This window comes from Camelina sativa, chromosome 2 (assembly GCF_030686135.1).
Source record: "Camelina sativa cultivar CO46 ecotype springtype chromosome 2, ASM3068613v1".
Taxonomy (NCBI): domain Eukaryota; kingdom Viridiplantae; phylum Streptophyta; class Magnoliopsida; order Brassicales; family Brassicaceae; genus Camelina; species Camelina sativa.
In genome coordinates this window covers 30,783,789-30,811,365 of record NC_141881.1, presented here as the reverse complement: position 1 = coordinate 30,811,365, position 27,577 = coordinate 30,783,789, and the positions used below count along the sequence as shown (strand labels likewise).

Below are 27,577 nucleotides of genomic sequence, written 5' to 3'. Positions count from 1 at the left end.
TAAACCAGTTAAGCACGTTAACATATTTCTAATTAATATTACAAAGCATGCCATAAAACGAATATATTACAAAAGGCCTTTTTGCGGTTAATTGCATGCAGTGACCCTCTGTAAAATATATGAACCGGCTCTGAGTTATATTGCATTACATTTTCGATACCAACATACACCAGTTTTCTTAAAAACAATTATGCTGCAAAATTATTTAATAATAGTTGCACTAAACAAATCTTCATTTTATTGCGTTGGACCATTTGTTAACACGAGCACTTGCTTTCAGCGCCTGATAGAATTATAACAGACCAAAAAAAAAACCACACACACACATTATCATGATCAATAAACTCAAAATTGCTAAACGAATCAAATTAATAAGACAAAACCAAAGGCAAAACATATCAATGTACCTCTTTCTCCCAATCGCATCTCATTGTGATATAACCTAAGATCATTGTCTGAACAAAAGTTCCTCCAAAAATCATACCAGCCCAAATTCCCTATAAATAAAACCAAATCGATAGAAATAATCAAATAACTAGTTAGAAATTAACAACAATATGTGGAGAAAAATAGTGATTACCATGACGCCGAATTTAAAACCCCATCCCATCAGAAACCCAAGTGGAACACCAACGCAGTAGTAACATCCCAAGTTTATATATGCAACGTAGGATTGCCAACCCGATCCAACCGCGACACCTAGCCATCACAAAAATCATTGACTCCATACATATATACAAGAAAACTGCTCAAAAATACTGAACATAGAGAAAAGGTGACTTACCGGAGAGAACCGGTTGGATGCTGTTGAGAAGAACGGTGAAAGCTAAGAGAAGTGAGAGTTTATTAACGGCGTCCAAGACGGCCACACTTGAAGAAAAGATCCAAGCGATTTGGTTATGGAGAAGCATTATTATCACCCAGAAAAATAATCCGATTATTAACGATTGTGTTACTGATACAATCGTGGCGAATCTTGCTCCTTTCCCATTACCAGCTCCTAATTCGTTTGCCACACGTACACTGCAGTCGTTAATGTAAAAGTAAACATATAGTTCTGCAACATACATTCTAAACTAGTACTGATTTATATATATAGTTATAAATTATATGTAACTGCAATCATTAAAAATATTGTTAGAAAATAAAAAACCTATACCATCTGTATATTCTATATTGTTTTAAAAAAATATTTTGTATGTAGGTTCCACACCAACATGGCAAATAGGTAACATCATCACTGTCTTTACTCTTTACATTTGTACTCTTTATTCTTCATCAATGCTTCTTTTAAAACAAGTGAACTCACATATTGTGTCTCTATATGCCCTAGCGGATATATCATTTCCACACACACGGAAAAAAAAAAAAAAAAAAAGAAGAAAAAGAGACCCAAAAAACATATAAAAATAAAAAGGATTGAACATAAAAAGTTATGGATGAATGAAATAATATAATACTATAGTAAGGACTAAGGAGAGTTAATCTCTAAATCGTATCGTATCCTCGTAGAAGTACTCTCTACACAAACAACGCGACAAATAAAAAGAGAAGAAGAACTCAAAGCAAACACGGAAGAAGATATAGAAAAATGTTATAAGCAACTATCTGTATATGCCAAATGTTAGGTTTCAACTTCCTAAAATTTCCCACACATAAACTATACTATTTGTCCTTCAAACAACATAAACGAACTAACTAACAGTACTGTCGTATTTAATATTTATGTCGACGTACGATAATTGTCTAAATGAAAGATGTAGACGTGTAGACGGTGTAGTAGCGGATAGTCATTAAACACAGGCAGAATAAAGTACCGAAAAGTTAATGTATTTAAAACTGTTGTCCAAACGAATAAATTTGGGTAAAGTATAAGATAATTTTGCCTAATTATGAGTGGTTTCAAATAATTTTGGAAAAAAATATTTAAACATTACAAAAAAAAATGGAGTAATTAAAAAAAAAAAGAGATGTTATAATTTTAGATAACTTGAAAGAGTTTAACCAGAAAAACAAAAAACAAAAAAAAACAAAAATTTCGGGTAGTTACTCGACCCAATTTGTATCCTTATCGTTGGACCACAATATTTGGACTCAAACTAGTCATTTATGTTGTCGACAACAAAAATACCAACAAAGCAGAGTAAATTAATTTGAGAACTGGGATAGGAATAAAATGGTGGACACGACTCGAAGTACCACAACCAAATAAGCATTTTCTATTTTATTTTTCCGAATTATTTGAAAAATAGAATCCAACATGACATATATTCTACATTCAATACAAGATTCTGACTTCCAGTTTCATTGGGTACGTGTATTAAAATTATACTTACTAAACTGAATAGGGGTCAATTAGATCATCACTATCAACCGGATTAAAAATTAGCAAATACTAAGAATAGACTTTTTACCCGGTTCCGGCGAAGAAAGCGAGAGGAATCATCATTTCCCAACCATTTATCGTCATGCTGCCAAAAAGATTATTTTTTTGAAAATGATTGGTCAATAAAATATTTTGAAAAGTAGTCAATTATTTATTAAACAATAAAGAAGATAAAATCAAGAAAACAACGATAACCTTTCCGCAACAACCCAAAAATGCAGACGTGACAAACAATGCGATAAGATATATGTCTTTGATGGGGTTTTGAATAAAAATATTTCAACATAAAACAACTTACCATATGGACAAGGAGTCAACAGCTATTCGAGCATTCTCAAGATTGCCAGTCATTATAATCAAAATCCGATAATACCAATTCTCCAAACTGTTAAGAAAAAGAAAAAGAAAAAAACACCAAGCATCTACCGTTAAAAGTTGTGTCGGACACAATTAGTATAATGTCACAAAAGTGTATATATTCATAATTCATTGGTACCAAAGCATGACGCCGGACGAGGCAGAGAGTTTAAGGAATTCCCAAAGTCCAGTGAAGGCTTCGGAAGAGAACCCGGTCCAAGTAAGTGGACAGCCACCACAAGTGGAGTATACTAATAGAATCAGAACGTTAACCCACCAGGAGATATTAATCGTAGCCATAGTCCCTACGGCTCCTAGTTTTAGTCCGTCCACGAACAACCAACACACTAAAAAATGAACAACCAATGCAATCCCTGCCGCATACGCAGTCACCTAATAATCACATAAACAAACGAGTAGTTCGAACATTATCATCTACGTAATAAACCATTATTATAGAGAAAGTCTGATTTACTTTTTGGACTATTCAATTTTAAAACATATAAAAAAGATGCTTCTGACACGCACAAATCAAGAAAAAACTGAAGGATTTGCTTCCGACACGCACAAATCTAGACAAACAAAATAATATTTGTATATTAAAACTGTTAGTATATTTTTGATTAGCTTGGACGCATGAATCATGCTATTTGAAACAATCAAATAGATCGATTACGTCGGTACCTGATTTTTAAGCTGGCACTGGAGGAAACGTTGAAGCGGGAAAGAAAAAGTGAAGGCGAAGTGAAGAGGGATGACCCAGAGGGCGACAACACCGGAAAGCTCAGCGATATCGTCCGGTTGGCCAAGAAATTTAAGAACCGGAGTTGTGAAAATATAAGTCGGTAACAATAAGACACAACAGAAGAAGAGAACAATCCAAGAACGCTGCATATAGATTCCCAACATGTGATACTTCTTTGCTCCAAACGCTTGCCCACACAGCGTTTCCAACGCGCTCGCCATTCCAAGCTGCACCACCATTTTACATATTAAAACTCCCTTAGGAAAAAAAGTGTCCATATAACCCTTAAATTAAAAGTTGAAAACATCAAGATTGTTTTATATACCAAGAGACCAAAGTTGAAGCCAACGATGACGCTATTAACGATGGAGATGGCGGCTAGTTCGAGATCGCCAAGATGACCAGCGAAAGCTTGAGTGATGACAAGCGTCGAGTACGACGTTATTCGACTGAATATGGCTGGACCAACGATTTGCCATAGCTTTGTTGTCTCAACCCAAACCCTAGTCTTCAGTTCTCCACCGTCTTCCTCCGCCGTATGAGAACTTTTCAACAGTGCAACACTCAACTCCGATCCTTCTTCTCCGCCGCCACCTCTCATCGCTAATCCTTTTCTTTTTCTTTTCTTAGGTTATGGAGAAGAAATGAAATATAAAGAGAAAGGAGTGAGCGAAGAAAGGTGAAGACCAGAGGGTGAGTCGTGTGTGAATTGGCTTTTTATTTATAAAAACTCTGTGGCTATTATTTAGTCTATTACTTTTCTAGATTTAATGAATTTAGAAACTTATTTTTTCTGTTTGACCATCATTACAAAATTCCAAATATGACGAAAATGATAAACTTTGTGTGTCGTGTTTCTATTTCACTTCTGTAAATAAAGAATTTTTTAAAATATTCATACATACGTTATATGGACAATGAGAAAATAAAAGGAAAGGAATTATATATTTTTTTGGCAACATGATAATTTTTTCAAATATGACATGACAACAGCAAATAGATAAATTAATATAAGTTTATAAATAAGTGTTAAAACTTAAAACATGACACTTGTTTGACAGTAATATATCTCCTATATATTAATAGAGGAACTTTTTGGTGAAAAAGCTGATATGTCAGTATTATAGAGTTCAGGACATTTTTTTCAAATCACCCTCAAAACTTCTACTTATTTACAGCTTCCTGCCATTGTATTAATAATAATAAAAAAACAAATCAATAATTCTCTCTTCTCACACCTATATATACATTCTTTTCATCACTAACACATAAATCTACACAATTGTTTTGTTCTTCCTCCAAAGCAAGCAAACAACTTCCGACTGCTTCTTACAATTCTCCATTGTCAATTTTCACATGTCTACTTCGAAAGGTGTTTCTCACTTTAACACAATGTTTCAACTAAATAATGTAATTGAAGATGTACCTGCATCTAAAGCAGATTCTGTCCCATTCACAAAGCTTTATGTCCATCATTTTTCATTATGGTTTGAGAGAAATAGCCACCACAAATCACCTATATATGTGTATGATGAGATTTCTCATAAGTTCGTGTATGATGTCAATACAAAACAGTGGAAGAGAAACACTGTAAGTTTCATTTGTTTTTGGTCTATATTCCCTGCACATACATCTCTTTCATTTATTAATATATAGGAAATAATCTATCTTCCATTTCTACAGGTTCCAATTGGTCAGACTCATAATGTGAAGAAGTTGTTTCAATATTTAATCAAAGGAGACAGAATCACAAGTGGAAGAAAGAGGATCAAAATAGGTCATCAAAACTACGAAGCTCAAACGGAGAACAAATAATTGATTTCATGTCTATTAGCGTAAAAGGAATAAGCACAATTATGTGATTATGAAAAATCCATTAATATGTGTATTTCATTTGAATAACATTATCTTTATTTCCCCATCCAATGCAGATTTAATAAAGCACTTCTATTCACATATTCTACAAATTGACCTTACATCATCATATATTAAAAAATATATTAGTTTGTGTCAACAGAATCATAGATTATCTATATTACATATCCCCTAAATATTAATTCAACAACAACAATAAAAAGAACGAAAATCGAATATTGGTTATGTAATTAGGTTCTGTAACATTTTGAAATACAATATTTATTTGTTACGTAATTTTACTCTTTAATGTCCTTAGTTTGAGGAGTAAATAAATCATATCATTACATTCATTTAAATTAATCCAATTTAGATGTTAATACCGTAATCCTTGATTACAGTTGATAAGAATTATAGCCCATTATTATGATTTTATTCTACAAAAATTATTAAATATTGGTTCTGTAATTAACGAATTATAGCCTATTTTTACAATGGCAAGTAAATCATATCAGTAGATTCAATTTTGTTATTTTCTATAAAGTTTAACATATTAACAGAAACCAAAATCCTATTAGTATAAATAAATTTCACCAAAAAATCCGATAACAAACACTAAACTGAAAAAGATTGTTTGTTACGTAATTTAACTCTCTAATGTCCTTAATTTGAGGAGTAAATAAATCATATCATTACATTCATTTAAATTAATCCAATTTAAATGTTAATACCGTAATCCTTGATTACATTTGATAAGAATTATAGCCCATTATTATGATTTTATTCTACAAAAGTTTTTAAGTTTCCAAATTAAGCTGACGTGTATAACATCTAATCTACTCCACACCACACCGGAAAAGGAATCATATACAACACAAAAAATCTTAGATTTCCGTAGAAAAAGCGATTAACATATTAACAAAACCAATTATCTTGGATTTGCATAAACATATTTCGCCAAAAAAACCAAAATCAACTACCTAATCAAATATACAAGTAAATGAATAATCATTCCCATAAACAAGTGAATGAATAATATAATAATAGAAACCAAAATCATTGATTGAAATTAGTACCCCTATATAAACGTTCATCCAAACCCATCATTTCCACCATCACCAACCAAGCTTATTCAAAATTAATAACCACTCATCCTTTAAGTTTCTCATGGCTACCTTCAACAATTTACCTATTTGAAACCATTCAAGAACATGTGGAAAATTAAGGTCAAAATCATCAGGCTGTGGAAACAGTATTCAGCTTCAATGGGTGAAACCATTGAAATGATCTTCATTGATGCTAAGGTTAGTTTAGTTAACTCTAATTCTTTCGTTAACTCTTTTTTGAATTCGATTACATATTTTTGGTTTATGTTATATATTACTTTATACTAATTGCTTTGTTGTTTCCCAAACTTTTATAGGGGGACAAAATTCAAGCTACCATCAAGAATGCTCTCACCGAAACTTTTAGGGACCAACTTTTAAGATGAGGCGCATGCAATTTCCGTTGACTGCTGCATTTGCAATGACAATCGACAAAAGTCAAGGCCAAACGCTCTCAACAGTTGGGTTGTATCTGTCCAGACCGGTTTTTTCCCATGGTCAGCTTTATGTTGCTGTCTCAAGAGTTATGTCTAAGAAAGGTCTAAAGATCCTTATTACAGATAAGGAAGGGAAGCCACAGAAGGAGACTATGAATGTTGTGTTCAAAGAAGTTTTCCAAAATCTTTATTAGGAAACAGGAGATATTGAGGTAATATTTAATGTTATGCATTCATCACTTTATTATTAGTAGTCAACGAAACCATCACAATGCTTGACAAAAGTTTTTATGTTTGAAATTTACTCTGTATTACGAACATGATTTTCAATACGTGTAAGGAAAAAAGACATGGGACGATCCAGAACGTCTATTAAGTATTACTTTAATAGAGTTTTTTCTAAAAAATTGTTTTGTATTTTCCAGGACCCATGGTCACTAAGTCTAAGGGAAGAGACACAGGATGATACAGAACGTGGATTAAGTATAACTGAAATAGAGAGTTTTTCCAGTAAGGCAATAACTGGTATTTCTTATTTTTATTTGTAAGGGATGCGTTCAAACAAGAGTTGTTTTCAACAAGTTTTTTTAATTATGTTATTTATCTATCAGAGAATAATTATTTTTAATAAAAACACAACTAAAATATTATAGAGACAAATATACAAAACTCAATACTGTATTATTGTAGTTAGATTGAAGATAAATTTGATACTAACCAGTCTGAGAAGAGTTTGTTGAACCATACTCAACGAAAACAACCATGATTCCATGCTCTTATGCCAAACTATTCAAGGGAAAACATACATGGATTAGAATACACTTATAACAAATTAAGACGATTGTTAGACACCAACAGTTTAATCTGTACAAGCTTTAATAGTTAATAGTTTACAATTTATATTAAACGTTGTCTCCTATATACCAAATAATGTAATACCTCTTTTTAAATCCTTTCAGAACAGTATCCGTGACAGAGTTATCTAAAATCTTGGGAAAAACCGGTTTAAAAAATAGTGCAAGAATAAAGACATGTTGAAGTGAAGTTTTTAATACAATCTCAGATACGATTTTGAACCAAATAAACTAAGAAATCCATAAATTAAACTTTTGTACATGTAAATATACAACGGAAATTATACTATGAAATAATTAACTACAAATCTTTCCAGTATATATTTTTATTTATTTTCCATTGAGATTACAAAAGAAATTAACGGGAGAAACAATAAACTTTGTAGAAGAGCCTTTTGCAATTACCTGATACGAATGGTTGACTCATCGATCAGCTGTGACTTCGATCTAGACGAGTTTCAGCAAGCATACAATGGATTTAACCGATTATCTGTTAACAGGAAATCAAATTTACAGATGCTTCGATTGGAACTTAGTTCCAAATGAAACGATGAGAACTAAAAAGAAATCGATAATTATTAAAAACTCTCCAAAAAAACAAATCAAGAAGATCGGAAATACAATAGCAAAACGATGAATCATGGATTACCTTCACAGATTACAGAAAATCAGCCCAAATTCTTTCACGGTTTCATTAAATTGGTGGAATAAACTGAAGAACTAGATATTTGACATATGAAAAAAAAAATACAAACCGACAACTTTGAAAATATCAGTTTGTCGTTTCACATCACTCTACAAAAATAAAAATAAAATTAAATTAAGAATATAATTTGAACAATTGGGCCTCGATAAAACAATTCCAAATCCATAAAGTTTCTGTAACCCAACAAGTGAATCTATACATAACTGGATTTAGTTTTTGTGAATGGAGATAAAATCAAACCAAAATATACAAATAGAAAAAAAATAATCGTTTAGATATTCTATGACTTAAAAATATTAATAATAATGATATAATTATATGTTAAATAAATTAAATAACAAAGAGTGACATTTAAATATAATTTGTAGTTATAGATAATCCCGCGCGAGGCGCGAGTCCTCTACCTAGTTTTTCTTTATTTTCCACTATTTTCATGTTATGGATTTTGACAGAACTACAAAATAAAAAAAGTTTGGTAAGGGTATTAAAAATTCGCAATCTTTACTTACGGCATTTTGTGCTAAGATCTACATTTGATTAATATTTTTCTTTCAATACTATATTTTTCAAATTTATGTACTAGTCCAGGTCACTGCGATTTGCTATATAGTGAATTATTATTACTATTTGTTTTTTTTTCACGCTTATGCTATCTAGTGAATTATAAAATAGGTAATTAAAACTGAACAAGGTCCGTAATATACATTTTCAGTTCTACTGAAACTGAATAAGCGTGACATGTGAGAGGCACGTCGAAGGATTGGTTTAGGGTAGCGTCGTTTTATTTCCACATGTGTCATTGTCCTCTGTGATCTCATTGCTTACCTAATAATGGCCTAATGAGCGTGTATGTGTCTGATTGAGAACATGCATATTATTTTCTCCAGTTAACCTTTTTTTTATTGTTCCTAACAAGCTTTAGAAACTGTAACTAGACGAGGTATATATACTTAACATTTCTTAGAACAACTATACCAAGTTATAACTTATAACTAAATCATTGATGAATATTTTATCATTAAAAATTCACATGTGTACTGACAACCAAGTCATCACTGATTTCTTGTTTGGTTTTTTTGACTTATCTTGTACTTTCCGATATTTACTCGTCTTGATAATAATTTTGTCGTCTTAATTTGATGTTTTTCATGCATCCTCTGTCAATCTGTCATATTGCAGTTTTTGATAAACTTGCATTATTATCGTCAGATTTGATTTGGTGCGTACATATCAATGATTTAATAATGCTTTTTTTTTTAAATGATCACATCTGAGTCCCTGTGTTTGTAACATGGTGTGATATATTATGTCCACGCACAAGTACAAGCAAGACATACCAACCATATTGTTTTTCGCATACATATTATAATTTTTTGTTACACAAACTATATATTTATTAGTTTATTTTTTTGTAAAACTCACACAAACTGTATTTATCTGTATATCATTACGTTATTTGGTAAAAGAAATTGAACACATTCTCATCTATTGTGACATCGTTGTGGATAAACAATCCATTTATCATGTCTCGAAGAAGATTTCGTCCATGGTCTTTAATCTGAAATGCTTCATAACTTCATTTTTTTTGGTTTAACAATTACTTCCTTTTCTTGATTTTCCACCTTCGTTTTGGATGACAAATCGTCACTTCGTCATCATCTGGTATATTCTTTACAAGTGCTGTATTCAATATTTAACAGACAAATGATTATAATTTTTTCTTTCGACGAGGCAACAACAATCTACTGTAGTAAAAGATACTGAATCTTATTCAATGAAAAGTATTTCATAATGCATAAATAGGAATGAAGAGTGATTTAAAAGGGAATTCGATTCTATATATTTCAAAGCCACACTCACAACTAGTCAACTACAGTACAAAAGAAAATTGGAAAGGACGATAACAAAAATTATTTATTGAAATGTTTTTTTTTTTACTTTATAGTCTTTATTTGAAAGTTCTTAAAGGCAAAGTTTGGCCAATAATGTCTAAATGCTTTTGAGTTTTGAAGCCATAAAAGTGCCTCTGATCGTTTACCAAACAAAAAAGTGTCTCTAATCATTTACCAAACAAAAAATGCCTCTCTAATCAAACAACAGGCAGGTGAACCTAAAAAAAAAAATCAAATAACAGTCCCTTTTTCATTCTTGTTCCCTTTTTTGTAAACATTTATTTTAGTTTTTTTTTCCTTTTCATAATCTATTTTTCAAACTAAAATTTTTACCATCAATATTTCAATACAACAATAAAAAATTAATAGTTTTTATAATCATGCATTTTGAAAGACCAAACTCGAATGTTGTTACTGTGATTTTATTCATATTTTGGTCGACATTTGTTTTTTCATACACAACATACAGTTTCTGTTTCAGTTTGTTTGCTAAAAAAAAGAGTTTCGATTTATTTTTCATATGATGTTGGGCCAGAAATAGCCCATATAAGGAAAAGCAAAGGGCTTTAGAGGCCTGGTGGCTGGTGAGTGGGTGACAAACTGACAAATAAAAACGGTCTGTAGGAGGAGTTAATTCTCTAAAATGGAAATGGCAATTTCCTTTTATATTATATATATTTTATAAATAGGTAAAAATATATCTGTAACATAAATTATATATTAGTCTGGTTTTGTGAGGTTTAAACATTGATACTTTTTTTTTCATGCACTTTGTGAACATTTCGTAGGTGCTGACTGCTGAGTAGCTGTGTGTTTTGGGAGCTTTGACAAAATGAACTTTATGATTTACGTCAGCTAATTTTGATTGATAAACATTACAGTAACCACTAAGCATTATTATACTGTTAAGTCCGTAACAGATCTGAGATCCGGATTTCCGAAAAATATTTAAGTAATTGATTTTAAAGTCGTACTCACCCAATAAGATAACACATTTAAAATAAAAAGAAAAAACCAAGAACACATGATTTTACACAGTTCTGAATTCTTAAGAAGTAACAACAATCAGATCTGGAGAAGACCTATATATATATATAAATAAAAGCCTCAAAAGAGTGATGAACCATGTGAATTTTTGTTTGTAAAGAAAAAATTAATGTAATGATTTTATTAAGCTATTATTACTTACATAACATATTCCAACCTCAACAACAGCAACACGAAAAGTTACAGTGTCAACAGCTCATTTAAAGTCCGCCGTAAATAAAAATTTACCATTCTCCCCCGATCGATCAAACAAACAATTCAAATAACGAACATCAATCAAATTAACACCGACACTATTGATATAAAAATGGTTTATACGATCATGTAAAAATAATAATGAGATCCTAAGCCAAAACGACGGCGTAAACAACTGCAGCAAAAGCGGTACCAACGACGAAAGCTTTGTTGGAGAAAGCAGCGTTGGGCGGAGGAGCGGCAGCGTCAGAAGGGGTCGGGGCGAGATCTCCGGGACTAACTCCGGGACCTTCTGGTGCAGGTGGAGAAGCTGTGGGGACATCAGACGCAGAAGGAGCAGTAGCGGTTGGTGCAGGAGTCGCGGCAGGTGGAGGAGTTGTGGCTGGAGAGGGAGTTGCTGCCGGTGGTGGTGTAGCGACGGGAGGAGGTGTAGAAGTGACGGTGGTTGTGGGAGTAGGAGCTGGAGCTTGAGCTAAACATGAGGTAGCGAAGAGAGCAACGATGAAGAAAGCTTCGATGATCTTCGAATTCATCTTTTCTTCTCTCTATAGATTGTTTCACTCTGTGCTTTGTGATTAGGGGAGGGAGAAGACAGAGAGAGTGAAGCAGAGTGGTTAAGGTGAGGAATGACGATGGAGGAGCTATATATAGACTTAGCGAGAGAGGTTTAGAACAATAATAGTATACAATAATAAGTATCCAATTAAGTATCTTGTGGAATAGGAAAATAATTATGCGGAAATTATTGGTATCATGACTACTATCTGTTATCTAGTATACTAGTATGTATTAAAATAAAAGGGGATTGTTGATTTGTATTTAAATAGAGTTTTAAAAACTTTAAATGTATGTAGATATCGTTTTTATTATATCAAGATTTTGTTTAACTTTGTTAAAGTTTATATTTATTATTTTTGTGATTTGTAAAAAATCATTTAGAATTTTAGCAAATTTGGGTTATTGGAAATAAATTTTTTTGTGTTATTCAATTAAAACAAAAAAATCTAGGATTGTTTATGAATTCATATATAATGTTATTGGTTCATGATTTTATACATTTTCTTTACAAAATAAAGTCATGAAAATATCACAAAAATACATAGATTGTTTAGAGAACTTTACATTATTTTATAAAACTAATCAACAAAACTTTAGAATACTCTTTAGCAATCTTTAAAAATCTTTTATTTATTCATTTTTGATGATTTTGTTTTAGATTATCAAAGAAAAATATATATTAGTGAAAAAGAGCAAAAAATGTTGAGGTGTAGAAATTAGCACAAAAATATTTGATCAGTATGTACCTTGTTAACGAATTGTAATTTTATTGTGGAAATTAAAAAGATAATACGTTTTCAAAATTAAAAAAAAAAAATAGATAAACCTATCATTCGTCAGCATATAATTGAGTTGCAGCACTATCTAATGCAGTTTTGTAGGAATAACATTGGATGATTCTATAGTATATGTTTTTGTATACTATTTTTAAAGATATATAGGAACATGGGGAAATAAATGTTGATTCCAAAGTCGTCTCCAATGGTTTAAGATAGACTGGAAAAACCGTTGGTTTACCTCGGTTAAATTGAAAGAAACACCAAATCATATCATGTTTGTCAATAATTGGACAGAGAAAGAAACATATACAACTATGCATTGAAGAAATATCATGTTTGTCTACTCGATCCACCCACCGGTAATATAGTTTTTTTTTAATGACATAACAATGATCTATACGAACCTTAATTACAAAAATACAGATCTATCAAACAAAAGGACTATGTCGTTATTATCGTATATCCCATGTGCGTAGCAGATCATCTGGATTATTTTTGATTACTGATAAGGGATATGGTTGTAATTGTGTGCTTGTTTATTACCGTTGGATATTGCTGTTTTTGTCTTAATCATTTTCTTTTGTCGACTTATATAATCTCTTTCTTGTTTTTATTGCTTGTAACCAAGAGTTATAATAGTAATGAGATATTGGTTTAGGATGAGATATTGGTTCTGTATTGGTTTTTTAGGATGAGATATTGAGTCAGGGCTTTGTATTTTTGTTGCAAACCATAGGTTAAGTTGACTTGGCTGAAGTCTTGGAGCAGGTTACTTTTTTGATTTCTCAAAAATGCACCTTTTGATACTATTGCCTCGTCAATCTTGAATCTGCCTTTGCCTTACCATTAGTGAAATAGAATCGGTCCTCATACATGTCCTTAAGATAATTGTAAGACAAGGAAATACATATATGGTATAGTTCTAGGAGTGTTCATAGAATGCTATTGTGAATCAGTTGGTTTGGTCTGTGTGTAGTGTGGTTGTTTTGTTGTTGTTCTTCTTGTTGTACATCAAGGCTGATGTATAGCTAATTACAGTAGTTCCTTAGGCAACAAGTGCAAAAAACAGAGTTTGAATTTGGGGGACCAAAAACCATGGGACAGCAATGCTCATAGTAAAAATAAGAAATTTTCAAAATAATAATATTAAATTTAGGGGACCAAAAACCATGTGACATCAATACCCATGATCTAAGGTATATGGTTGTATTGTGTGCTTGTTTGTTACCGTTGGATATTGCTGTTTTTGTCTTAATCATTTTCTTTTGTCCACTTATAATCTCTTTCTTGTTTTTATTGCTTGTAACCAAGAGTTGGAGATAGCTGTCAGAGAAATTTAAAATAGTTGAATTTAAAAAAAAAAATTACTATTATAACAAATAAAACGGGCATAAAAAAATATGATACACATAACTGGAGAAGACAGTTGATAGCCTGTAAAGGTCATTTTATAGTGAATCCAGAACGTTCGTATTTTATTATTAGAAATGAACTGAATTATATATGGTTGGCAATTTTATGAAGGCCATATGATGCGAAACCTAACCGACGATTATACATTATACCTACAACTCGTGTGTGATGATGATGAATCCACTGATTAATACAGTAATTTCTAACCAAAGTCTTGACAATATTTAAGATATTTTACATCAAACTTTATTTTCATTAATTAAGTATTGATTGATATTGATTAAAAATGAACTGAATTATACAGTAGTTGGCAATTTTATGAGGCCATATGATGTGAAACCTTACCGACGATTATACATTATACCTACAATTTATGTGTAATGAATCCCCTGATTAAATCCCTAACCAAAAGAGTCTTGACAATATATTAAAATATATTACATCCAACTTTATTTTCATTAATTTGAACACCAGTACAAAAAGCATTACAGCTTGTTCCAGATAATAACGACAAGTTTCTTTAATTATGCACTCTTAACTTGTTTTGTTACTCTCTAATTAATTATCATCTTGCAACTAAATTATTTTGCACCAAAGGAATTATATAGACAAATAAATACTACGCCGGGCCGATTCAATCACATATACTAATGATTTCAAAGGGCTCTTATTTACGGGCCGATGGGCTTATGGGCCTTACACAAAGTTAGGAAGAAAAAAAAAGGAGTTACAACAAACTCTTTAATATGCTCGGGGACAAGGATAAGTCGAAACCTGACAAAGAGAGGTTAGTGCTTGTCCGATGTTAGGACGCTCGTGTTCTTGTTTCCAAACAGTCGGTGGACTCCGAACGGGATTACGGTTAAAGATAACGGCGATGACGCCGGAAAGTCACCGGAAACCGAAGAACCCTAGAATCCTATGTCTCCACGGGTTCAGAACCAGCGGTCGGATTCTCCGTGCGATTATTACAGATAAATGGCCGGACACAATTCTCCGGAATCTCGATCTTGATTTCCTTGACGCTCCTTTTCCGGCCACCGGAAAATCAGACGTCGAACGTCTCTTTGATCCACCGTATTACGAGTGGTACCAGGCTAAAAAGGTCCGTTGCAACAAAACTTTAATATTCAATATTGATCATTGATGATACTGTCAAGAGTAAAAAGGTCTAATTTTTGTAAACGTAACTTTTGATTTGAGTGAGTGAGTGACTCAAGTGTGTTTGCATGTATGTAGGGATTTAAGGAATACAGGAATTTTGAAGAGTGTTTGGCTTATATAGAGGACTACATGATAAAGAATGGTCCTTTTGATGGTCTTCTTGGTTTTTCTCAGGTTTGTTTGATTTGATAAAGATATGATGAGCAGGATCGTGGACCGTTGATTCTTGATTCATTGTGTCGTTATGTTCAATTTCTTGTAGGGAGCTTTTCTAACTGCGGCTCTGCCCGGAATGCAGGAACAGGTACATAAGCAATCAGAATCCAGGTTCTTGATGAGATTTTAAAGAATGTGCAAAATATTTATCCAACACTTTCTGTTTTGTTTTGTCTAAGTGTTTGATTCTAAAACCGTTGGTAGGGAATGTTGAGTTGAATCTGAAATATGATATGAATAGCTGAGTAAGTGTTACGTGTTGTTAACTGTTTATAGGGAACGGCTCTAACTAAGGTGCCAAAAGTCAAGTTTTTAGTGATAATATCCGGAGCAAAAATTCCAGGGTTGATCTTTGGGGTGCCTAAAGCTGCTGTTAATGCATTCTCATCTCCAGTTCGTTGCCCTTCACTCCACTTTATTGGTAAACCGTAACAACGTCTCTGCACATGTTCTTGACTCGATGTTCTGGTTGTTTTGTAATCTACACTGATCAATGCCAATCTATTGTCTAGTTTCATTGAAGCTTACGTTATTAGTTTGGCTTTAATATAGCCAAGATTGGCATGGGAATGTTTAGATTGAATCTAATGTGTGTAGTACTACATGTTACCGTTAAAGCTTCTCTGCTACAACATTTTGATTCAAGGACCATATATGAGATTGGAGATATCTATCTTGTCTATATTGATTTTGGAAACTTCATTCTGTTATCTGTTTTTTTTTTGCAGGTGAGAGGGATTTCCTGAAGACAGCAGGTGAAGCTCTTATACAATCATTTGTAGAGCCAGTGGTGATCCGTCATCAAAGTGCACACACGATACCGAAACTTGGTTAGTAAGAGAAAAAAAAGCTGATCATTGCTAACTTCTTGTTACATTTAAAGCTCTGTTTTTTTATAGAAGAGTGAAGAAGAAATCTACAATGGAAGTATATAAAGGATCTGTCTCTTTTTGTTTTGATCTTCATATGTGCTTATCTTTGTCTTCTGCAGATACTAAAGCTAAGGAGACGGTGTTGAGCTTCTTCCAGAGGATTAGGCAGATACTTTCTGATGACTCAGGTCCTGTAAGAAGCTTGATGTGATAGAGAGCTGCTCAAATCAGTTTCTTTTAGACTAGAAAATGATCTTGAAATTATATATTTGTGAGATGTGATTAATTCTTCTGGATTTGTCTGTCCGGTTTAGTCTTTAATCCAGGGATACAATTCAATAAACGTAAATGATTAAATATTCTAACCAAAATGGATGTGCCCATTATACTTATACATGTGGTGTATTTAGAGAGAGCAAGCCAAAGATGGTCAAATGTTTTTGTATATAAATAAAGCAGCCAATATTTGTTACAAATATATTACATTCACATTAACAAAATATATAATGGTCTGTCCCTGAAACTTAAAATTGTTTGGAAAAAATCTACATTTTATGTGAAGGCTAATCGTTTTTACTTTCTTTACTCTCTTTTTTTTGGGGTTATAGAGAATAAAAATGATGGGTATACAGTATATATCTAACAACAAAAAAATGATGGGAGGAAAAAAAGAAAAGAATGGAGGTGCACTAAAGAAGATGAGTTAAATAATTGTCCTTTTGAGATATAGTAGAATTTATGGTCAAATGGATTCTCATGATAATCTACGAGTTCCACTTGTAACAAAAGTTTTACTTCTTTTTCAATCTACCCCTTATACCCTATTAACTTAGCCTTGTCGGTTGCTTTTTAGTCTTTTTTATTTGTTTTGGTTTCATTTACTTTAAAAACTTTAGTTTTCTTCTTGTATGATACAGTATTATTTGATTGAACATGTCGAGTTACAAATCCTATGATTACCCCCCCATTTCAAAATTATAGTTTAGGCTATACATAGATAATAAACAGTAGACGTCGACATGGGTTGTGAAATATCAGACTTATATACATACAATCATCATAACTATTCTCACGCTTGCAAAGCTTTTTAACTGTTTAGTTTCTTTACTTTCATTATCATCATGTACATTCTAATTTCAGTAATTAATTTGATTATACCTCGTTTGGTTTAATTAGCCAGTTTTTTTTTGTTTTCTGTACGTATGTTTTCCCTACTCGTACATAACAATCCACGATTTGTTTATTGCATTGCATACAATGTTGTGATGATCAAATAGCTAGTTTGTGATGATCAAATATGCACATATAACATCATATGCGATAAATAAATATCAACGAGAGTCTATCACACTGACTTAGCAAATTTATTAGCTCACTAATTCTGCCAGGTATAAAAAAAAAAACTGTTGAATAGTTTTACAATCCTTTTTATATATACACGCGAATTATGTACTCCTTGTGTGATATATGTTATGAATTCTTATTACATTATCTTTTCAGATTTTCTAAGATGAAATCATATACTAGTACATATATTCATTCATGATCATGGATGGGGTTATACAGGAATTGAGAAATTTAGAAAACGAATAAATGAACGGAGACAAATACTCTGAATGTCTCCACGTAGGAAAGCGGTTTCCCGCCAGCTGACAAGTACACGTCAGCACGTCATCTCAAACGTCTTTCAGTATCCATTATACAATTACAACACCTTCACTCATCTATAGTATGATATGTTAGTCGGTGTTTCGTATTTTTCAACTTTTCTCTTCTCCCTAACATATAACTTTACTTTTTTTTCGTGTCAAATGTGTTAATTTTAACTGTCAAATAGAGTTAGTAGGATTATTCACTCTTAATACATAGGTTTACTCTGTACTTTGAAATTTGAGCGCTAGAAAACATTCGCATTTATTATCGATGCGACACAAATTTTAACTTTTACTTGTAGTTGTAGGAGTATTATTATTCTGAACGAACGGTCAGCTGTGTATTATTTTAAACCACCACAACTTTGTTAACTTACGTATATAGTATTATTTTAAGTTTTCCAACATTTTTGATTGTTCTATTGAGTTTGGATCAAATACTTATAATGAGTGCGAATGTTGGTTTCCTTCTCGAGTTTTCCCTTGACGACAATATTTACTGCAGTGACGTCGTTATTGTCTTTTGATAAATAAAACTACGACGTCCATAAAAATTTCCAGATGTTTTACAATTAACTTACGTTTAGTTCATCATGCAATTTCGTGTTGACAAGACAAATGGTGACCCTTACTCTGGATCAATGAAAAGACTAGTCATTAAAGATAACTTCTATGAATATTATTAGTGTTGGTAAGGTTTGAATTAACATCATAGATAAATCAGTCGCCGTAGATCTAACGTCAGCACAAGTTAATCGGACGGATATGGGCTGACAAATGATAATCTCATAGACTCATACGTTTCTACAACTTATCTACATATGTATTTATTGCAGAAAGTGTATTAAACTCGTTTTATTTGACGACACAAAATAAAACAAAGTTTTTTTTATTTATAGTTATTTATTTATATAGTAATTCTGAAAAGTTGACAAAAAAATTCAGGCCTTGAAATTATTAAGGGCATTACTGATTTTGATGTGATTAGACTGCCCATCACTTTATTGCAGAAAAATATTAATGCATATATTTATGCTATTGGCATATGGACAAAAATAATTATCGCGTTTTATTTTGATTCTATCCTCCTTTTTTAGTTTCCCAAAAAGTTATCTCTAATACCATATCCCCCTCTCTTTATTTTTAAAATCCTTCACTAATAAACTTTTTTGTATTGCATGTCCAAAAAATAAACAAAAAGCTTATTTTCATTTTTCAAAACTCGTTAAATAACGTCACCATTGTTTGTACGACGAGAGCCCTAGAAGAAGTAAACCTGAATAGACAAAAATGTTTAATTTTTATACTACAACCATTTTAATACCAGATTACAAAATTTTATTTTTTGAGTGTGCCAAATTATTTTATAAAATGTTAGTTTTATAATTTTCTGTAAATTAATCATATTTAGTAATGAACCAATAAAATAAATCAGTAGAGTAGAACATTTCTAACAAACTCAGATCAATAATTTGTTTTTTGAGATTGTAAACATATGATTAAAATATATATATATATATATATATGATGAATAGTTGACAACAACAAATCATGGTTAGAGCGGTCCAACCAAATTGAATAAGATAACACCTCCTGATTAATCATATATATAAAAGTAGAGTTTAAGTCTCTCCTTATTGGTCCACTTGGCAATGCAATTTTAACAAAAAAAAAATTTATATTAAAACACAAATTTAAAACAATTAATTTTCACATTTAACTCATATAATATAAAACTGAAATCTTTATAGCTTCTCCCTATAAATTATGCATTAACTTTATTTCTCCACTAAGTTGTAATCAATTGTATTAAAACAAAACAATAAATTAAAATTGTAACTCTCTTTTTTCTAAATATAATTTTTCATCATTTCTCTTCCTATAAATACTCATTATCTTATTCTCTTAGTCTATTACTATTTTATTCTCTCATCTTCTTCCACTACTCTCAAATCTCTTTTTTTTTTGTTTTGTTTTGTTTTGTTTTGTATTTTTTTGTTATTGTTGTTGTATGGATTATAAAAAATCAAATCAAATATCATTGTAAAAGCTTAGTTTTAGAGTTTGTATGATATGTATATCTTATATATTTATTTTAATCTTTTAAAATGTTTATCTCCATTTTCTATTTTATATTAACATCTTATAAGTCATTATTTTCATACTTCCTTACAATATTCACCATACAATAAGATCATAAAGTTGAAATGATCCATATGTAATTATCTATCATGTCTCTGGTTATCTCACATATTCATGTATCATTTTTAATAATTTATAAAGATCAATATAATATTTAAAGATCAATATAATTATCCATTTATCCATTTATAAAGACTATTTTGTTTTGTGATCCAATTGTTAAATCTGTAGAGATCAATATAATATATATATTTTTTATGATTTGAGGTTTTTGAAAACAAAAAGAACATAATTAAACAATTGGTTTTTTGTGTCTTTAATCAAAATAAAAAATGATCCAAAAAACAAAACATATTCAACTGGAACTTAAATATAAAAATAAAATATAATTTTAAAAATATCATTTCACTAAATTCTTTAAAGATGAAACCATTAGTATGAAATCTAGCACTATAAATTAAATTGATAAGTGAAAATCAAAAAAATATAAATTATCCTTGGGATTTTAAAAATTATTGAGATTGAAGAATTTATATAATTTTATAAGAAAACTAATTTAGTTTGTCACTTAAAAAGTAATATTTTTTATTTTGAAATATTATGTGTAAGTGTTGAGTTTATATCAACAAACAACCAAATCATGTGAATTTTGATTCAGCCACTTGGTATTCCTTTTATTTTAGGTTATAAAAAATTAAAATATTTATTTATAATTAAAGACATGTAACTCCATTTAACTCAAATGTAACTCCTATCCAATAATTGTACATTAATTCATTCCTCCTACTAACTTATTATTTTTCAAGAGAAATTATTTTTGGTTAAATTTTAATATTTTTTATTTATTTTGGTTGGCTAAACTTATATTCATATTTTGGTTGGCTAAATTAATATATTTCTCATGTAAAATTATTGTTTATAATATATTTTTCATTTCAAAGTTTAAAGCAATATATCATATATATAAAAGTAAGGTTTTGGTCTCTCCTTATTGGTTGATTTTCATTTAATGTTTTCTAATTTTTATTTTATTTTTTATTTGCTTTCTAATTGCTTTAAATAATATTTAAGATCCAATAAACACAATACATTTAACTCACACATTAAAATAAAATTATAACTGAAAATAAATTAAATTATGCATTAATCATATTCTACCACTCAATTCTATTCAAACACAATAAATTACTATTGTAACTCCATAGTTCTAAATGTAACTTCCATCATTTTTTATCATATAAATAAGCATTCTCTCAATCTATCATTCTCTCATACTGACATTCTTTTACTATCTCATTTTCACATTCTCTCATTCTCTTCTACAATTCCTCAAATCATTTTTCGTTTTTTTGTTATTTTTGATTTCTTATTTTTGTTGTATGGGTTGTAAAAAAAAAAAGAAATATCATTGTAAATTGTTAATGCTAAATTTTAATTTTAGAGACTACATGATATATATTTTACATTGTTCTTATTTTAAAAGGTTTATCTCCTTTATCGAATTTGGATTATTATCTTATAAGTAATCATTCTCTCTTCCTCTCCCACCAATATCAAATGTTGTTATATCTCATATGTGTTGTAAGAGTTTGATTCTATATTTTAATTTAGAAAGTATTATATATATATAGATATTACATTGTTCTATTTTTTAAAGATTCATCTGCATTATCAAATCTGGATTACCATCTTATAGTAAACATTCTCTCCTCCTCTCCTACCAATATCAAATGTTGTTATATCTCATATATGTTGTAACTTGTAAGAGTTTGATTCTATATTTTAATGTAGAAAGTATTATATATATTTAACATTGTTTTCAATTTTTATTTTATTTATATAAAAAAATATTTCTTTTATATTTCTTGCCTTTCTAATCTATTCATATTTATTTTTTAAATTTGCATAGTTAAATTTAAATTCACATATGTTGGTTTTAACAAAACAATCAACTTTATTTGAGAATTAGATGTTCCTATTCATTTTTAAACGATCAATGTGTAACATATAAGCATTTTGTCTTGCAATCACAAGTTCCATTTCCATTGCTTAACTCCATGGTTAAACTATAGTATATGTTGTCCTATTTGTAGGAATAACAACATACTTATTTAATTTATTTAAAAGAGCATATGATTAAACGAAATAAACATTTCTCCAAATTTTATAATTCAATCAGTGAGTGTACTTATTACTTTGAAAAACTTTTACATTGAAGTTCATAAAATCATATAAGAAAACTAAAATGCTATATCACTTCAAATTTGGAAGGAAATACTTGGTATTCCTTTTAAAAAAAGTCAAGACACATATAAAAATTTATTAATATTTAACTCACTTTAAAGATATTAAAGGTCATTTAACTAAAAAATAACTTCTATCCAATAATTTCATACATTTCTCCCACAAATAAAAAATATATATATATATATGTTCAAGATTGTATTTAAATATTACATAATTTTTTAGTTAGCTAAATTTATAGTCACATATATACAATATATATACATAAGATTTTATATTCCTTATTAACACCATACTTCGATCCATTATTTGCTTAACTCAATATTGGTTTCAAAGCCAACTAAAGAAAAACAGAAACGATCTTATTGATATTAGATCAAAACATGGGCATACAAACATAATCACTTACACAGAAGATATTTTCAAAAAAATAACTTATTATTACAACATCAACGTATGAAAGGTTTACATAAGCAGTTAATTAGAAAATCTATAATACAATAAATGTATTGGAAACAATATCACTCAATGATCAGATTGGATCCTCAAAAGCAAGAAACAACATCTTCATAATTCATAAAAAGTAAACGCCACAATTATACACATCTGAACGAAATGGTATAAACATATAGTGTATAAATAAAAGTGACGGCAAAGCCCATATATGCCTAATTAAAATGAAATAATACAAAAGAGAAAACGAAAAAGACGAAAAAAAAAACAAGAAAGTGCCAACTACACCACAACCCACGCGTTGCGTGGGGAAGCACCTAATAATTAAGTATATTAATGGCTCTTCTACTACTATACTCCCTCTGTATCATAATACTTGATGTTCTAGAATTTTTACATGAATTAAGAAAAACATTTAATGTTTAGCAATAAATGTATTCTTCATTTATAATAACATATTTTTATAATTATTAACTAATAGTATTTCATCAAATTTTTAAATTTTCATTTAATGATTTTTGAAATTTATAATTTCTTAATATTAATTAATAAAAGTATACAGAAAATCATCATTTGTGATATAAGAAAAAATTCTAGAACATCAAGTATTCTGATACAGAGGGAGTATTAAAATTAGTATAGAAAGAAAATTAGAAAGAAAGAAAAAAATGTAAGTAAAAGATAAAGAAAGCGTTACAAAGTGTGGTTGAGGACAGATTATATTAGATTCCGATTTCCAATAAACAAAACAAGAATGTAAATAACAAAAAATAAAATAAAAAAATATATATATATAAAAACACTTTTTCTCAAAATCTCAAATCTCAAATCCCAAATCTAAAAGAGAAAGAGAGATAAAAGAGAGAAAAGATAATCTCTTTAATGTCCACACTCTCTCTCTCTTCTGCTTCTTCTTCGCATTCTTGAGAGAACCTCCCCAAAAACGACGTAGTTTTGCACATTCTTTAATGGAGTTTGAAGATAACACCAACAACAACAACGAGGAGGAGCAAGAAGAGGATATGAATCTTCACGAGGAAGAAGAAGAGGACGACGCCGTTTACGACTCTCCTCCTCTTTCTCGTGGTGTCGTCAAAGCCTCGACAGAAAGTCATGAAACCACCGGAACTACCTCCACAGGCGGCGGCGGAGGAGGATTCATGGTTGTTCACGGCGGAGGAGGAGGAGGAAGCAGGTTTAGGTTCCGTGAGTGTCTCAAGAACCAAGCGGTGACCATTGGAGGACACGCGGTGGATGGTTGTGGCGAGTTTATGCCAGCTGGAATCGAAGGTACCATCGACGCGCTGAAATGCGCCGCTTGTGGCTGTCACCGTAACTTCCACCGCAAGGAATTACCTTACTTCCACCACGCGCCGCCGCAGCAGCATCAGCATCAGCCTCCTCCTCCTCCGCCTGGTTTTTACCGTCTTCCAGCTCCGGTGAGTTACCGGCCACCACCGTCACAAGCTCCTCCACTTCAGCTCGCTCTTCCTCCTCCACAAAGAGAAAGATCAGAAGATCCAATGGAGACTTCTTCAGCTGAAGCAGGAGGAGGAGGGATTAGGAAGAGGTTTAGGACTAAGTTCACGGCGGAGCAAAAGGAGAGGATGTTAGCTTTAGCTGAGAGGATTGGGTGGAGAATTCAGAGACAAGACGATGAAGTGATTCAGAGATTTTGTCAAGAGACTGGTGTTCCGAGACAAGTTCTTAAGGTTTGGTTACATAACAACAAACACACTCTTGGTAAGTCGCCTCCACCACAACTTCTTCATCATCCTCAGCCTCTTCCTCCTACTACTACTGCTCCACAGTCTTCGTATCATCATGAACAAGACCAACCATGAATCTTGAATATCTTTGCTCACTAGGGTTTTAATTTAGCTTTTAATTATTTTACTTAATGAGAAATTTGAGAGGGTCTTTTTTTAATGTTTAATTTATGTACCCATTTTCGTCTTTGATGATGATGTTGATGTTGATGATGATGATCTTTCTGGTTAATTACGTTTTTTTTTTTGCATTATAAAGTTTTACATCTCTTAGCAAAACCTTTGATTGGTCTAGCTATAAATCACTGACACTCTTAATTAGTACGTAGCATCACATGTGTCAGTGTTTGAATTTATCATGTTTTGTGTATGAATTTATATGAACTTTGATCGTGCAAATGTACATGTGTATTTTGTGTATGCGTTATTATATGTCTTCATTAGCATATGGTTCATTATTTTTGTGTCTGAATCTTTTAATGCTCCCAAAAGGCTACTCACTTGTTGACATTATTATTGTTTCTTAAGTTCTTCGTGTTTTCGAATGTTATTAAGTTAGCTTGACCATATATCATTTCCATATATATATAGATCTGATAGTGTTCTTGTTTCTAATTAAGTAGGTGTTTGAGTGTTTTGTATTATATGTTCTTGATCATTTTTACTCACACATATAAACTATAAATATATGATATATAATTGGCTACGGTTAGTTATTGTTATGTTTTATGTGTTTATATAGAAACTTTTCATTTAATTGTCCAATGAGTGTAGGACTCAAATGTAGATCGGTCGGAATCTCCTTGGGATGGAGATCTCTGCCCTAAAATTTTATTTCAATGGCTTAGTATATACTACTAGTTATCATATATATCTGCGTGGATTCCTCAATCACCAATCAGTATGCATATAACTATTCGCTTAAAATAATTTAATTTTTTTCTCTTGGAAATGAAGAAGGTGAAGTAACATTAGCTAGCTGCTGCAACAGTATTCTGATTCCTGGGAATTAATTCTTATTTAGAGAAAAAAAGACAAAAAAAAAAAAAAAAAACTCAAAACATGTCGATGCATCCAAAGCTTCTTCCTCTTTACGTCATGTTTTGATTATATGCATGTATATATGCATATCTATTTATATAGTAATTGTTCTTTGAAGATCTGGGGAAGAAGGAAACATGTGGGCTCTTTGGAAGCAAGAAGGAGTAAGGGAGAAAAACATATGGGCACACATACATTACTGCATTAATGATGTTCTTCTTCCAAATCCCTAGACTAATTTCACCTGGAACTAATTTTGTTTATTCTTCTTAAGTTCAATTACAGTACTTCGCATTTTTTTGGCTATAACTTTCCAATATTGCTAATGTGAGTTAATTAACCTTCAGTGTTATCTAATATAAACCTTTTATATATTCAAATCAATTAGTAGTAATGACATCACTTTGAACAAGTTAATAATAATAATAATAATAATGGTTTAAGCTATATATATTAATTTATTGAAGTGGGTTTGTGAAAAAACTCATTGAGTACTGAAGTCTATATAGATATCTCTATCTTCCATATACCTGAGACCAACAAAAAATATTGAATTCAGATGAAAAATTAGGGTTTTGGAGTGATGATGAAATGAAAGATGCGGAGGAAAGAGGGAACCAAAATGACTGTAAAAGGAAAGAAGAGGCAGATAAGATTCGAGTCCCCATCTCACGGCCATTTCCATATTTAGCTTTTCATGTCTCAACCTCTCCATCTTCTCTCTCTATGAGACAGTGTAATAAAATTCGAAAGAGAGAGAAAGAGAGACAAATATACACACAAATGAAGAGACTTGAGAGAGATGCTTTTGCTTGATAAGGCAATCTCTACGTCTTCTTGTCTAAGCTAAAGCTGCACACTCCAAGAGTGAAGATGACTTTGTGTGGTCCTCTTTCATTTCTCTCTTTTTTTCTTTTGTCCAAAATTTTGTTTTCGCATATTTCAAATGTGTCTACGTCAATTAGCTAGAATTCATGACTCGGGTCGAGTTTGAACTTTGATCAGCACATGTGTTTGAAATAAGGATTAACGTTGGTAAATTAAATATACCATTTTCTGATTTACATTATGTGCATGATTTCGAATTTTAAAAGTGGTATGGACCAAATTCCCGGTTACTTAAAAAACAAAACACATGCATAATTATGCTCAATCGAAGAGTGTTTGATTAGTTCTAAACACCAAAATTTCAGTTATCTTTAACTTGAGGAATTTTTGTAATTTTACTTAAACTTCCTAGTTTCTACAAAACTTAATTTTGGTAGCTAGAGGAGTTCTCCGTTTCTTCTTCACAAAAGAATTATAAAAAATGTAACGACATGATTGGAAGATTTATTCAGAGGTGAAAAATGTTTACTCGGCTGATGCAGTAATGAATAATGATATATGTTCGTACCATACGTTGGAGTCTGGATATGTAATAAATGTTCATAGAAAGTAGTGAAATGCAGTTAAGCAAGTAAAATTTAGGGTCTTTTTTTTTTGAATGTGTGGTACAATTAAATTATTGATGTATAAAAATGATTTATTTAAACATGATTTTAAATATTTACTGTGGTCCTCTTAATGGAATCTTTCAGTCAATACGCAGAAACCCATCGGACAACGACCCATCAATGTGTATATTGCGTACCATACACATATATATACATGCGTGTATATATACGCATATATCATCATCAGACCATCATCATC

General features: G+C 31.0%; 4 protein-coding genes and 2 long non-coding RNA genes across 10 annotated transcripts; 4 read left to right on the top strand and 2 right to left on the bottom strand.

Annotated features, from left to right (window-relative positions):
• Positions 1-8: 8 nt before the first annotated feature.
• On the bottom strand, positions 9-8,538 carry LOC104743799 (protein DETOXIFICATION 27-like). Of its 5 annotated transcripts, XM_087475044.1 has the most exons (13): positions 8,389-8,538; positions 8,145-8,229; positions 7,604-7,671; positions 4,915-5,004; positions 3,814-4,113; positions 3,428-3,715; positions 2,883-3,136; positions 2,685-2,771; positions 2,415-2,471; positions 785-1,023; positions 581-699; positions 408-497; positions 9-283 (listed from the first exon to the last, which is right to left on the bottom strand). In XM_087475044.1, the coding sequence occupies exons 4-13, from the start codon at positions 4,918-4,920 to the stop codon at positions 233-235; spliced, it is 1,491 nt and encodes a 496-aa protein (XP_087331170.1). In that variant the 5' UTR covers positions 4,921-5,004; positions 7,604-7,671; positions 8,145-8,229; positions 8,389-8,538; the 3' UTR covers positions 9-232. The 5 variants fall into 5 exon arrangements, with proteins under 5 accessions (XP_087331170.1, XP_010463146.2, XP_087331165.1 ...); XM_010464844.3 differs by lacking the exon at positions 4,915-5,004; XM_087475039.1 differs by lacking the exon at positions 4,915-5,004 and having other exon boundaries at positions 8,145-8,270; positions 8,389-8,507.
• On the top strand, positions 4,940-5,411 carry LOC104743793 (uncharacterized). Its single transcript, XR_760618.3, has 2 exons — positions 4,940-5,078; positions 5,172-5,411. It is a non-coding gene; the product is annotated as an uncharacterized LOC104743793 (long non-coding RNA).
• LOC147949368 (uncharacterized) lies at positions 6,457-7,545 on the top strand. Its single transcript, XR_015572360.1, has 3 exons — positions 6,457-6,646; positions 6,766-7,097; positions 7,311-7,545. It is a non-coding gene; the product is annotated as an uncharacterized LOC147949368 (long non-coding RNA).
• Positions 8,539-11,469: 2,931 nt separating the features above from the next.
• LOC104743785 (classical arabinogalactan protein 7-like) lies at positions 11,470-12,369 on the bottom strand. Its single transcript, XM_010464833.3, has one exon. It carries the CDS (start codon positions 12,110-12,112, stop codon positions 11,729-11,731), a length of 384 nt encoding a protein of 127 aa, XP_010463135.2. The 5' UTR covers positions 12,113-12,369; the 3' UTR covers positions 11,470-11,728.
• A 2,548-nt stretch (positions 12,370-14,917) lies between these two features.
• On the top strand, positions 14,918-17,057 carry LOC104743777 (uncharacterized). The gene is made up of 6 exons (XM_010464827.3): positions 14,918-15,434; positions 15,569-15,667; positions 15,756-15,797; positions 15,986-16,130; positions 16,438-16,539; positions 16,701-17,057. Exons 1-6 carry the CDS (start codon positions 15,132-15,134, stop codon positions 16,790-16,792), a joined length of 783 nt encoding a protein of 260 aa, XP_010463129.3. The 5' UTR covers positions 14,918-15,131; the 3' UTR covers positions 16,793-17,057.
• Positions 17,058-23,827: 6,770 nt separating this feature from the next.
• On the top strand, positions 23,828-25,092 carry LOC104743770 (zinc-finger homeodomain protein 1). Its single transcript, XM_019238771.2, has one exon. It carries the CDS (start codon positions 24,041-24,043, stop codon positions 24,914-24,916), a length of 876 nt encoding a protein of 291 aa, XP_019094316.1. The 5' UTR covers positions 23,828-24,040; the 3' UTR covers positions 24,917-25,092.
• Positions 25,093-27,577: the final 2,485 nt, after the last annotated feature.

Bases quoted from the DNA above. Each gene is read 5' to 3' on its own strand.
- LOC104743799 (XM_010464844.3), bottom strand. From the start codon at position 8,166: ATGAGTCAACCATTCGTATCAG. The intron at 3,137-3,427 runs GTACCGACGTAA...TGTGATTATTAG, and splicing joins AGTGCCAGCTTAAAAATCAG to GTGACTGCGTATGCGGCAGG. The intron at 284-407 runs GTACATTGATAT...TAATTCTATCAG, and splicing joins GATGCGATTGGGAGAAAGAG to GCGCTGAAAGCAAGTGCTCG.
- LOC104743785 (XM_010464833.3), bottom strand. From the start codon at position 12,112: ATGAATTCGAAGATCATCGAAGCTTTCTTCATCGTTGCTCTCTTCGCT.
- LOC104743777 (XM_010464827.3), top strand. From the start codon at position 15,132: ATGTTAGGACGCTCGTGTTCTTGTTTCCAAACAGTCGGTGGACTCCGA. The intron at 16,131-16,437 runs GTAAACCGTAAC...TTTTTTTTGCAG, and splicing joins CCCTTCACTCCACTTTATTG to GTGAGAGGGATTTCCTGAAG. The intron at 16,540-16,700 runs GTTAGTAAGAGA...TGTCTTCTGCAG, and splicing joins ACACACGATACCGAAACTTG to ATACTAAAGCTAAGGAGACG.
- LOC104743770 (XM_019238771.2), top strand. From the start codon at position 24,041: ATGGAGTTTGAAGATAACACCAACAACAACAACGAGGAGGAGCAAGAA.